This window comes from Halichoeres trimaculatus, unplaced genomic scaffold (genome assembly GCF_033239565.1).
Source record: "Halichoeres trimaculatus isolate MK-OKI-2021-1 unplaced genomic scaffold, fHalTri1.1 fHalTri1_scaffold_20, whole genome shotgun sequence".
Lineage (NCBI taxonomy): Eukaryota > Metazoa > Chordata > Actinopteri > Labriformes > Labridae > Halichoeres > Halichoeres trimaculatus.
In genome coordinates, this window is record NW_027437198.1 from 2,889,851 (window position 1) to 2,903,593 (window position 13,743).

General features: G+C 42.5%; 1 protein-coding gene and 1 long non-coding RNA gene across 3 annotated transcripts in view; one reads left to right on the forward strand and one right to left on the reverse strand.

Annotated features, from left to right (window-relative positions):
- Positions 1-746: 746 nt before the first annotated feature.
- LOC141810016 (uncharacterized) lies at positions 747-2,366 on the reverse strand. The gene is made up of 3 exons (XR_012600034.1): positions 2,157-2,366; positions 1,717-1,818; positions 747-1,564 (listed from the first exon to the last, which is right to left on the reverse strand). It is a non-coding gene; the product is annotated as an uncharacterized LOC141810016 (long non-coding RNA).
- A 9,819-nt stretch (positions 2,367-12,185) lies between these two features.
- The window catches only part of smurf1 (SMAD specific E3 ubiquitin protein ligase 1), a 29,011-nt gene continuing 27,453 nt past the window's right edge, over positions 12,186-13,743 (forward strand). For both annotated transcript variants that reach the window (XM_074696081.1, XM_074696082.1), the window contains exon 1: positions 12,186-12,464. In XM_074696081.1, coding sequence (XP_074552182.1) covers positions 12,410-12,464 — 55 coding nt within the window. In that variant the 5' untranslated portion in view covers positions 12,186-12,409. The remainder of the gene's footprint in view (positions 12,465-13,743) is intronic.

Genomic DNA, 13,743 nt, shown 5'->3' on the forward strand with positions numbered 1-13,743 from the left:
GATATATGGAGCACAGGTAGTTATTTATTTTTTTTATGTAACCAGGTTAGTCCCACTGAGATCTTTTTTCCAAGGGAGACATTACTGTAAGCGACGTGGGTGTGTGTTAAGGAATAAATCAGTCCAACACAGATTCAGAACGTTCTCATTAACTTTTAGTGAGCTCCGACACCAAGAACCATCCATACATCTCTCCCACTCTCCTCTCTCCTGCCCTTCCTTAACCATCAGCAGTGCCCCCTAGGCGTAATACCTCTTACCAGCATATTAACATTACTGTAAACTGATAATTGTAAACAACAGTGCAGCAATAACCAGAGAACAAACTAAAGTTATGTCTACATCATAAATCATTTAAACATCTCTTTAGAACTGTTTTAAGTAAACAATCTAATTAACAATTGGTTATGATTAGCATATCTTATTTTCAGTCTTACATTACCAAGAATGGCAGCAAAAAAGTTTCAACAAAAAGTCACAGACTTAATACAGTAAAAAAACGAGTAAGGAAAACAATACAAGTCATCGACAAAAACAGTTACATTCAGGAAGTCTCTATTCCAGAATTTTCATTAAAGATTTAAAGACATGCAGAGACACAAAATTTTGTATCTGAAATTCAGTCTGGAGATAATTCTATGCAGAAGGTGCAGTGAACCTAAAGACCTTCTTTCCAGATTGCACAATATGTCCAAAAGTATTCGCTCACCTGTCTTGACTCACATATGGACTTCAGTGCCATCCCATTCCTAATCCACAGGGTTCAATCTGACATCGGTCCACTCTTTGCAGCTGTAACAGCTTCAACTCTTCTGGGAAGGCTGTCCACAAGGTTTAGGAGTGTTTATGCGAATTTTTGACCATTCTTCCAGAAGAACACATCAAGACATTTTGGACAATTCCATGCTCCAACTTTGTGGGAACAGTTTGGAGCTGGCCCCTTCCTCTTCCAACATGACTGAGCACCAGAGCACAAAGCAGCTCCATAAAGACATGGAGGACAGAGTCTGCTGTAGACTGGCCTGCATTGAGTCCTGACCTCAACCCCAGAGAACACCTTGGGATGAATTAGAGCAGAAACTGAGAGCCAGGCCTTCTGGTCCAACATTAGTGTGTGAGCTCACAAATACTCTTCTGGAAGAATGGTCAACAATTCTCATAAACACTCCTAAACCTTGTGGACAGCCTTCACAGAAGAGTTGAAGCTATTATAGCTGCAAAGGGTGGACCCACGTCAGATTGAACCCTATGGATTAGGAATTGGATGGCACTTAAGTTCATATGAGAGTCAAGGCAGGTGAGCGAATACTTTTGGTAATATAGAGTATCTAATAACCATGATAACCATGACCTGGATGAATGAGAGTTAACACAGATGTATTCCTTCTCAATTCAGTTCAGTAACGCACCAGGCAACACAACAGTCAGCAGAGCGTCAGGCATCAGAGGCAGAGCGTCAGGCATCAGAGGCAGAGCGTCAGGCATCAGAGGCAGAGCGTCAGGCATCAGAGGCAGGGTGACAGGATGTACAGCAGCAGAGCAGCACTGAGATATTTTCAGGGATCTGTAGAAAGACAAACAGCAGGTGGCTTTGATTAGAGATGTTCATTATATTATTATATCATATTATTATGTATTTATGTATTATATCATATTATTATGTATTTATATATTATATCATATTATCATATTAAATCATTCCTCCTTCTCTCAAACCTCTTCAATACTTTATCTGGAGAATTTGCCTTTCTATTTGGGAACAGTGAGGGAATGTAGTCCGGGTGGGCGGTGTCCTCGGTTTTTAAGCCTACAGTAAAACTTCACAAACGAAATGAGAAGGGGAAAATCAAACTGCAAAATTACAAAATATAGGAGTAAAGCTAACGAAATAAACCTTTTTACTGTGTAAACCTGGTAAGCTATCACCAATGTTAATAGCACAGCTGTATTTTGCTGAATTCTCGCTTAGCTTTTGTGACGTAGTATGGTAGCATGCGTGGTATAGCAATATATAAGCAATATATAAGCAAATTTCTCTTAAAACTGTTCATTAAATATTCACGTTAATGTTCAAGTTAACTACGAAAAACATATCACTGTAATTCTGTGAAAGCAACGTTGTCATGCCTGTAATGAAGTGCTGACTACAGACGTACACATGTTTGGATTTTGGATCCCACAGGCGACCAAACTTATCCTCCCGCCGGATCGCTTGAAGCCACCGCGTTCTTCTCCTCGGCTCAGTGCTTCTGTTCGGTATTATGTAAAACTTGAGACTCTGATTTTTTATCTTATTTGATGTGCAAAAGGGTACACAGCAACTTTTCGGCATGGTGGAAGACGGTTTGTTTTCCCCCTCGGTGCAAACCGGATATGACGTTTTGTGGGCGTTCCTCTGTAGGCCGACTGTATCTATTCTGCTAATCTTTGTCGTTTAAGTTTTTGTGTATATGCAGCGATAGAAATAATTTTCCCTCTCATTACAGCTTTCAATGTATCCCATAGAATTGCTGGAGATATTTCTCCGTCATCATTCACCTCTAGATAGTCTTTAATGTCCTTTTGTAATTTCTCCACTATTTTGGGGTCATTGAGAATATTTGAATTGAGCTTCCATGTTGTTCTTCGAATTTTCTTCTTAATATTAACAGACAAAAATAATGGGCTGTGGTCAGACAAGTCGATTGTGGCAATGCTGCAGTCACTTATTTTTAACCTATCCATACTTAATATAAAAAAATAGTTAATCCTTGAATAAACTGAATGTGGAAAAGAATAGTGTGTATAATCTCGAACATTTGGATGTAGGTCCCTCCAAATATCAATGATACCCAACTCATTCATTAAAGCTTTAATTTTCCAGATCAGAGGTCTGTCTTGGTTGGTGGTTTTTGATGAGTCAAGTGTAGGGTTCAATCTGATGTTGAAATCTCCCCCACATATCACTAACCCCTGGGATTCAGCCATCATGTCAAATATATGTCTGTAAAATAGCCAATCACTCCCTGGTGGAGCATAAACGTTCAATAATGTTATTTCCATCCCATCTATACGTCCTGATGTCTTTACAAACCTTCCCCCCTCATTTTCAGTCTCTGATACATGTTCATAATTTAGATTTTTGGATATGAGAGTGGCTACTCCTCTCCTGTGACTGGAACTATGTGAGGAAGAAAACACATGACTAAAGCCCATCTGTTTTAATTTTCCATGTTCAACCTCATTCATATGTGTTTCTTGGAGCAAAGCTATCTGTGCCTTCTCTTTTTTTTCAGTTTTGACAGAATCTTGCTTCGCTTAATGGGGTTTAAGACCCCATTAACATTGAAGGAAATTATTTTCATTTGTTCAATTCTGCATTTTTTTATTACTAAAGCAGTATATTCTCTCCTCCCCTCTAGACTAACAATAAACACTCCCTGAACTTCAAACCACAAACACATCATAACATGAACATAAGGAACATTTTCAATATATAACATTTCAAAGTTTTTTGGGACTTCAAACAGTAAAATCTTTTCACTGGCTTTCTCTATCTTCGAGGGACAACCTCCTAAACACACCGGGTAGGAGGGCCCTCTACCGCCGTAAAAGAAGAAAAAAAGAGGAAAAAAAACTAACAAAAAATCCCACCAGTGTCTCGACAATCAGGTTCTATTTCAGTTGACGTCTGTCCTGAGTTCGTTTCTCAAGCGAGGCGATCTTAACCTGGATCAAACCCTCCATTTGAAACCGCCACCTGCAGTTCTTTTTTCAGTCTTTATTCTCCGTCTGATCCCGTCTGAAAACCTGCAGCTTTGCCTTGTAGACCGGTACTCTGCTGGCCTGGGGTGTGCGTCCCGCCCGCGCCGGTTGCCTCAGCCACCGCTGTGCTTTCTCGAGGAGCGATCCCGGATATTTGATTACTTTTAAAGGTATTCCTCGTCCTGCCAGGTCCGATGTCGCCTCCTCCGCTGTCTCGTAGGTCCTTGTCCTGTCCTTCAAGAAAACTCTCAAACGCGCTGGGTACAGGGTCTGAAACCTGATGTTGCTTTCCTTCAGGACCCTCTGTGTTTCCGCGTATTCCTTCCGTCTCATAAGGATTTCGGGTGCGTAGTCATGGTCAAGATTAATTTTGCAGTTTTCCCAGGTGAATCCTTTCTTCTGCCACACCAGTTTAATCACATCTTCCTTCACTCTAAAGCTGAGGAATCGGACCAGTATTGACCGTGGCTGAGCCCCGGCAGGGGGACGGGGCGCCACAGCGTGATGGGCTCTCTCTATCTAGAGCTCCTTGGTGGCGGGGATGTCTAGGTTCTCCTTCAGCAGCTTCTCTATGAACGGGATAATGAGCCCGGACTTGCCTTCAGCTCCCTTTGGAACACCGTATATTCTCAGGTTGTCCCTCCTGGACCGTCCCTCCTGGTCCGTTAACTTTCTCTGGAGCTGTTCTTGTATTTTTAGCATTTCTGCTACTACCTCCTCCGTGCTCTGTAACCGTTCCTCGCTTTCCACAATCCTCACCTCGGCTTCCTCTAATCTCGAATTGGTTTTCGCAATTTCTCCCATTATCTCATCCAGTTGTTTTTTGTTGTCGTGTCTAAATTCCTGTATCTCTCTTAGAATCAGAGACAAGTTTATGGACCCGTCTCCCTCATTCATCCCTTTGCTGTCAGCACTTGTCTTGCTTGCCTTGGCTAGGCTAACTTTAGCCCCCACGTGTCGCTGCTCCTCGCTGTCTTTGTCGGTAGTTTGTCCAAGTTTTTTTGCATTTAATTTTAGACGCCATTCTCGACCCCGTCTAAATTATCTTGTTTCACAATAAAATTCTCAATCTATTTTGCCTTTCGGGGCTGATTAATTTCACGATTGTCAGAGACCCATTTCTATGCTGCCATCCTTTCGGTGACCTAGAAGTCCCCTATAATGCCCTTTCTACAAGAATTTAGCAGGATCAACAAGCTATTCCAGCAGGACAGGGGGAATCCATTCAAAATGTTGGAATGTCTGCTGATTTTCTCTCGCTCCCTCATCTCCAGAGTGGTGAGACCTGGAATGATCCCCACATCAGATGACCAACTGCTTGTCATTGGCATGACAGACCCCAGTGTTCCACTCTGTGGAAGTGTTGAACTATAAGGACAGCAGTGGAGACAGCGCTTTCAAAGAACTTGCCCTCTTTTGTCTCTCATTGCTGGCAATGCCTCTGAGCAATGCAGACGTGGAAAGAGTTTTCTCACAAATGAGCCTGGTGAAGTCAAATCTCAGAAACAGAATGGGACAGGAGACCCTCAGCAACATACTGCACATTAAATATGGACTGAGAAAAAATGGCATATGTTGCAAAGACTTTGTGTCGACTAGGGCTGCATGATTATCGCAATCGCAATGTCAGCACATGCAATTCAGATTTATCTCCATGATAACCAAGCAAGTCTGGAGACTCATCATGACACAACTTTTTGTATTAAATCGCAAGCACAATCGCATTCACAATATTGTCCACCTAATCGCAAATCGCACCTTTTCCCCAAATCGTGCAGCACTAGTGTCAACCAAAGAGATGATTCAGCGCTTCAACTGTTGCATGTACATGAGCGGAGCATCAGAGAGAACGGATGCAGATGAAGACAGTGAAGATGAATATTAAGGTAAGCACTGTTACTGTACCTTTTTTTCTTTTTTCTTAATGAAAGTCAGGTTATAATGCTAAGAAAAGAAGTGTTTCTGTTTGTTGTTTTTTTTCTCATTTGATTATCTTTCCTCTTCTGTCTACAGCACAAGCCCTGGCCTCTACACAAGCAGGAAACTGTCTACTCTGTACCCATCCCATGGAGTCGTAAGCTTCTATGCCATTTTAATATTTGACTTTGATTGACCCCCCCCCCCAAGCTAAACAAGTGGATGGTTAAAATATTTCCAACACGTTTTTTTTTTTGTATGGTTATATTATTTATTATTTTGTATGTGGGCCATCAGTAATGTCTTGATATGGAGCTGAAACATGCTGAAAGAAAGATATTTCCATTATTTATTATATATGTCATAACTCCAGTTTGGACAATTTTTTTATTCTTATTTTTTAATACATTTAATTTGCACTTTACTACCTGAGCAACTTGAAATATAATGGTGCGGCCACACCAAACGCGAATTTGCGGCGCGATTACATACAAAGTCAATGCAAAGACGCGTTAAGCCGCCGATTCGCCTCGGGCGGCGCGATTTGCATGTTTGGCGCGGCGCGTTTGGAGCGTTCACGCGTTTGGGCGGTAGACGCGAATTCGCTCGAGTTCAAAATATTCCCCCACGACGTCATTGTTTTGACGACGTTGGGGGGCAACTGCCGCCTGCTCCGGCTCCAACTCCGCCGGAGGATGGAGGAGAAAACAATCTGTGCGGTGTGTCATCATCCAGAGTTATATGATACGACGTGTGTACTCTACAGAGACCGGAAAAACAGGAGCAGGCTTGGTTGAAAGTCTCTGAGGAAACAGGTTTTGAATGTAAGTTCTGAAAACATTCGTTCCCAGCTGGATCTGCCTGCATGGGCTATCACTGAGTCCGACTGTGTTTTCCTCAGCGGAGTTTTAAGCCTGATAGAGAGGAGGAAAGAGTAGGGCAGGGGCAGAGCGAGGGAAAAGATGGAAGTTCTCTGTGCTCCTCTCTTTCCTCCACCCCTTCATTATCCCCAGGGAGACCTCCGGGAACATGGGTCGGGGGTTCGGGTGGTCGGGGGTACGGGGTGTCGGAGGTTCGGGGGATCGAGGATGAGATCGCAGGGAACAGCCAGGCAGGGCTGGTAGATTACCAGGGAGAGGCAGCAGGCATTGATTGTGATCTCCAAAGCTTTCACACACTCTCCTGTCATGCTTTGGAAACCACAGCTCATTGTTTTTCAGCTGCTCTTTTGGACTTTCGGTCTTTAAATGAATGAGCTCTCTACTCCGCATGCGCAGTACCGTGCATTCGCGTGTTCGCGCCTCAGCTTGTCAAAAAAGTCCAGCGGCAAGACTCGGGCGTTCACGCTGCGCGTGACAGGCCATTCGCGCGAGTAAATTTGCGTGTTCGCGTTTGGTGTGGCCACGGCATAAGGTTAGTGTTAGAGGTGTGAAAAAGTATTGGTACCGCAATATATCGTGATATTTTGACTCCCGATACAATATCAATATTTCAAACCTTAGTATCAATATTTTGGTAAAAATAAAACTATTTTACCAGAGTTGGAAATAAAATACAACTTATAAATATGTATGCACAGACTTTGTTTCATGCAGTCTATTCAGTTCAGACAGTGGCAAGAGAAATATGTGATTTTTTTTTTACTTACTGTTGTGCTGCCAATAACATAAAGCTCTTTGTTCCTCATGTGTTCAGTTACAGTTTGAGCTGCACTGAAGGTTTGGATGCTTTCAGAACTTTGTTAAAGGGAAAACAAGAAAAATTTCTTTGCAATATTAATTCAGGTGACTTGATGCACTCTGTTTTCGAGTTAAGTGTATTTATGTAACACCAGTTGAAAAGATGTTGATTTTGTTTTCTTTAAGTAAAGAATGTGAAAAGATGGTTTAACTCCCTCTTGTGGTCATTATCATGAAGCTCAGGAGAAGAAAAATAAATTGCATCATCAGTACAAGTTTCCAAAACTGCACACAGTTCATCAATCTGTCCATTTGAATGTACACTGGCAATCTATCCCACAGTTTTTCTCTCCCCAGAACCTAGGGGGCGTGGGCTCCATTGAATAGGTTGCTTGTTTTGGGCTTGTTTTTAAATGCCTGGTTGCTTATTTGTTTCATGAGTTCTGGCAACACTGGCGGCAGCATTTGAAAGGAAAAGGCTAACACAACAGACAGACACAGAAGAAAACTTGAAATCAACTTTGAATTCACCGCTGATTTAATGACAATAAACTGGCCATATGGCCTGCAAAAATCTCAACACCAACATCAATAAATGCCAGATATGCATTGCATAGCCTATTATTAGAAACAACTAGAAAATATAAACATGACATGACAGACAGCAGATCAGTTCTCAATGAAAACATAAACGAAATATAAATTCACCGGAGCAGGTTAAGTTTCAGGATAAGAGCTCACCGGGTGTGACAGACCGCCCACTGACCAATTGGTTCTCTCTTCCAGCTTCGTAGTACAGGCCCCGGGATCTTAACACCTATAGATTTAAATAGGCGAATCGTCTTGATTACTGTTGATCTTTGCTTCACTCTGGACAGTTAACAGATTTATTCTTTGTGTCTGATGTAAATCAATTCTTAAGGGGAATAACCAGGGCTACACTGTGCTTGACTTAGGACGCGGTCACAAAGGCAAATCGTGCCGTGCCTAAGCACGCTTCAGCCGTAAAGCACGTTTGGAATGGCCAGTGTGACCGCAACTGTACCGTGCTCAAGCACGATTCCCTTCCGTGCTTCAGCACGCTTCGAAGAGGTGGGCTTCGGCTTGGTTTACTTCATGCACAAGCACAAGCACGCGGACAGCGCGTGCGATCCATTACGTATGATCACCGCGAGCGCATCTCTCGACAGTCATTTTAAACAAAGCGGGGGTGTCAGAGGGCTGTGTCGGGCGAAAACAACTTAATATAAGTCCAAAAGTCTCTAAAGTTGTAGCAGGGCTCTCTGTGTCTCATTGTGCTGACTCTGATGAGATCGCGCTTCATGTAAACAAATGCTTCACAATGACGTAGGCAGGCTGTGCGCGTGTCTGATACCCATTAAAGTCTGGTTCATATTGGGGTAGTGTGACCGCCGGCCGTACTCTCCAGCTGGGGAGCAGCGCTACAGGGGGACAATCATGCTCAAGAACGGCACGTTTTGGAGGGCCAGTGTGACCGCATCCTTACACACAGTGGCGTATCCAGGACAATTTCACTGGGGTGGCAAGGATGGGACACAAAGTTGGTCTGGGGTGGCCATGGTATCATGGAATAAAACCCTTTCTCAGACACACACACACACATACATTTATATGTATAAATATATATATATATATATATATATATATATATATATATATATATATATATATATATATATATATATAGAGAGAGAGAGAGAGAGAGAGAGAGAGAGAGAGAGAGAGAGAGAGAGATTTAGATATATACGCGTGTGTGTGTTTGTGTGCATGTATATATGTAAGGAGCGAAAGACAGATAAGGGCAGTAACTCAAGTAGAAGAGTCAGTCAGCTGTCACTTGTATTGTTACCTGAGTGTTCTTTACCTATTGTGGGGCCACCTTGTGGTTAAATAAAAACACAGCAATGCAGGCCACAGAACAAATACTTCAAGATAGACCAGTCTCCTCCTCTAAGTGTGGCTGGTCAACTGTGGGAATACAAGGATGGTTTAAAATGACAGACAGACAGACAGACAGGCAGGCGTGCGCGCACACACACACACACACACACACACACACACACACACACACACACACACACACACACACACACACACACACACACAAACTTGACCTACCATCCTGCATTGGGGGAGCGGACTGCTCATCACCCCTATCATCATTCCTGCTGGTAGAAGCTGTGGCTGACTGTGACTCTTCTTTTTAAAAAAAAAGAAGCTCTGGATATCTTTGCTTCTCTTCATATCTTAATATCGCTGGGGGAATGTAATTCAATCAGTCAGTCATGCAACCAATCAATCATTCAATCAACCAGTCAGTCAATTCACTTCTAAGTATAGCTATAACTATTTCAAGAGAGATCATTGTCGAATTGAGTTTAAATCAGTCTACAAATTAAAGGTGTTCATGGGGCACTGGGACCCTTTAAATAACAACTTTGACTTTGTTAAAACAGTTCAAGAAGCAAGGAAGTGTCAACAATGGGTATAATTATGTTTTTTACTCTTAATAGCACATTCAACACACATTGTGTCTCTAACATTTGTGGCATTTGAATGCAAGTTGATCTGCCTATTGTCTAAAACATGTGAGCTGTGAAAATGAGCCAAGGCCTTAATCTCTAAGAGAAAAAAAGTCTCTAAACAGCATTCAAAACACAGCAAATACAGTGCTGGATAAAGTGCTGTAACAACCTTAACCCTTTCAAGGCCAATATCATAGATTATAGCCAGAAAATTCTTATTTTTTGGAGCTGAAATGTTTGTTTCACTTTCTGCTAAAACACTAAAATTATCAAAATGTCAATAAAATTCAACATATAGATTTGTTGTCTCTCATTTGATACATTAGGTGTTTTTGGCAACTGATAATCCATAAGAGGACATTTTTATCTTTTATCTGATTGTATCCAGATGTTTTTATTGTAATTTGTTGATCATATTGAGTAGATAGAGGTATTGTAAAAGTATGTATCAGACATGATACAGTTGGCTATATAGGGTTAAATATGTAAAGAATGTCAAACCAATCAATTTACAGTTTTTAATGTTTTTCTTCTAGATTAGTTAGTATTTTAGTTGTGACTGTAATCAAAAATAATTTGCAGTTGAACACCTAAGAATGATTTTAAATGCAATATTTTAAACTGTATGGTGTCCCGATTGTCGTCCCCCCCCCCCCCCCCCCCCCCCCCAGCACTGCACATAAGCCCTTTTGATTAACTTCATGACTGTCATATTTAATTTCATACACTGGTTAGTGAAAAATAAAACATCCACTTAAGATATTGAACATACACATCAGCAAAATAACCCTGGTCTTCAGTTTATCCTATTAACAACAACAAAAAAGCTACTGACGTTAATACCAACTTGGTTTGCAGGCTGCTGCTACACTAGCTAACTTCGTGCAGTATCTCATCTTTTAGCTGCTGCTACTTATATAAAATTTGCTAAATAAAGTTTTCCTACACATTCAGAACAAATCACGACAAAATTAAACATTAAATACCATACCTTTCAATTGTCTTCATCCGTTTTCATCCGCTGAAATGAATGCTTCTCTCTCTGTCCTGCCTCGTCGTAGCTGCAGGTGACACGGAGATGCAGCGTGCTCATCTCATGGCTCCACTGACCCCAGATCTGCATGGTCACTAGAACATCCCCCGCTGATCTGAAATCAGCTCTCTGCAGCCTCAGTCCAACCATACCGTGGTACTTCAAAGTGTCAAACTGACTCCAGATCAGTCAGTCAGCCATGCCCATTGATTGACAGCGTTTCTCTTGTTTTTGTGTTGACGAACTTGGCCAACTACCTATTGGATCTGGGGTGGCAACAGGAGTGGCCACCCCCTAAAATCGCCACAGCTTACACACCCCCAGCCTGTGTATCACAAACTCATTCAAAACTTGTTAAGTTTGTCTTGTTGTTCTCTCACATGTTGGGTTAGAGTCAAAGCGTCCCTGTGGCCTGATCTAGGAAGCATTGTTTGCGCCGCTCTTCAGATCCTATGAGCATTTCTATGTGCAGCACTGACAGATATAATGATTTCAAAGCTCTTCAACAAATTCTGAGGGCTATCCAGTGTAATGTCTCTATAGATTCTGCTCACGGTTCAGCTTTGGCCCATAATCAGGAGCAGATCATAAATCAAGGCGTATTTTCTGTAAAGACTGTGTTCTGTTTACAGCAGCGCTATTCATTTAGCAGCCCCTGTAGCTGCAATTGGGCTCAGCAAAAGAACATTGCTGGCTGGTTTGAAAGCTTGCATTAAAAAACAGTAGGTTCAGAAAAAATAGATAACGTGCTAAATGTTTGCGCGAAAAATACATGTCTGGTGTGCAAAGGGCTTTACACGTGATTAACTTTCATCAAATGTTTTTTATATTGAAGGTTTTGTTATGAAAATAAAAGACATCCACAATTAGGTGTTGTATTAATATATTTTTAATCAGATTAAATGAAAAATAATGTGAAATCCTAAAGACTAAATATTAATTAGCTAGGTAGAAACTATAACAATACTGTCAGGATATGTGATTGTTGCATTCAGTTTTCAAACTGTAACTTTATCCCTCTAAATTCTCAGCTCATTTTCAATCCTCAGTCCAATAGTAGAGCAGAACTAACCGTTCTACCATGATTCAGCTTTTTAAATTCTGATTCACAGGCAGAGCTGCAGATAAGTACTGAACGATTCGGTGAACGAATCTTTTGAACGAAACATTTTACTGAACAGATTCTAATGATTCAGCTTGCTGAAAATAACTCCCCATCATCAGCTTTCACGGAATAGCCCGCGCTTTCCGTACGCGAGCACGCAAAGGAGGACGTGACGTCAGTACGGAGCTGAGCCTGCCTGAAAATGTTGTGTAGTGGATCTGGTTTGGCTTTGGTGGAGCGCAGCGCTTTGCGGTCAAATAATACACTATAAACTGTGAGGGGGACCAACACTGACCGCATGGTTTGCACCTGAAGCTCCTCGCGCTCTCATCTGGTGGTGAGGCCGTGTTCTTGGAGACCCCGGTGGGAACGTTTTCCCGGAGTGATGTCGAATCCAGGGACTCGGAGGACCGGGTCTAGCATCAAAATCCGCCTGACAGGTAATAAGCGAGTGCGCTGTCTGTGCATTTTTCATTTGCAGCTTAGGTGGTGTATCTAACAGCACAGGTGTTCAGTGTTTGTGTGGACGGACCTCTAGCATACCTTGGAGTGTGTAAAGCTGTATATTCCCAAACATCCGGTTTTTGTGTCAAACAGCAGAAACGCTGTTAGCCTGTTAGCTTCGGTGCTAACCATACCGCCGAGAGGACAGTGAGTGTAGCGCTTTAAAATGTCCTTTACTCTAGCCTGTCAGCTGGGTTTGGGTCATTGTTAACATGTCCCCTATACAGTCAGGAGCTGTATCAGTGGTTAACGCCGAGCTAACCTTAGCTAACATGCACTCTTCTGCCTGTGTGGACCGCTAACTTGCTTAGCTTCACCCTGTTTGGGCTGACCAGCGGCTCGGCTCACTCTCATACTGACCTGAACGCTCCGGGGTGGGCACCACAAGACAGCCTCCATAGAAATCAATGAGTGGGTAGATTTGGTATGCTAGCCTAGGGGTATTGATCGGTATATGAACTGCAGCAGGAATCGTGTGACTCTCAAAGTGATCCAGAACAGCCTGACACGGCAAGTCCACAGTCCGTATTCAGTGTGTTTGCAATTTCGCTGTACTTGTTGCGATGACAAATAAAGTTCTATTTTATTCTAGAATAGAATAAAACACCTACTCTGTAACCAGGGGCGTGTCCAGACTTTTGGCCCGAGTTCAAACTCAAGTCGGTCTGCCTGTCTGTCTGCCTGTCTGCCTGTCTGTCTGTCTGTCTGTCTGTCTGTCTGTCTGTCTGCCTGTGTGTCTCTGTGTGTGTTGAACCTGTGCTGTAGTCCAACTAATAAAGTTCCTGGTCTATTTCATAGGAACCATGTAGATGTGAGGGCATGGTCACACTGACCATCCAAACCGTGGCATGCTCAAGCGCGATTGCCCCCCCTCCCAACAGTGCCATACCCCCTGTGGAGAGTGCAGTCAGCGGTCACACTACTCCAATATGATCCAGACTTAGGGGCCATGTACACAACAACGGTTTTCGGGCGAAACGTAAAAATTTGTTTCATTTCAGCCTCGTCTTTACGCGGAAACGGCGTTTCAGCCGACCTAAAATGCAAACTTTTGAAAACGGCCTCCAGAGTGGAATTTTTCTGAAACGCTGCCAACACCATTGCCGTGTAAACAGTAAGCCGGAGTTTTCATTGAAACACTAACGTCACACTTCTCACGAGCCCATACAACAGTACAACTACCGTGTTGTGCTTGTGCTGCTCAATCTACTGTAT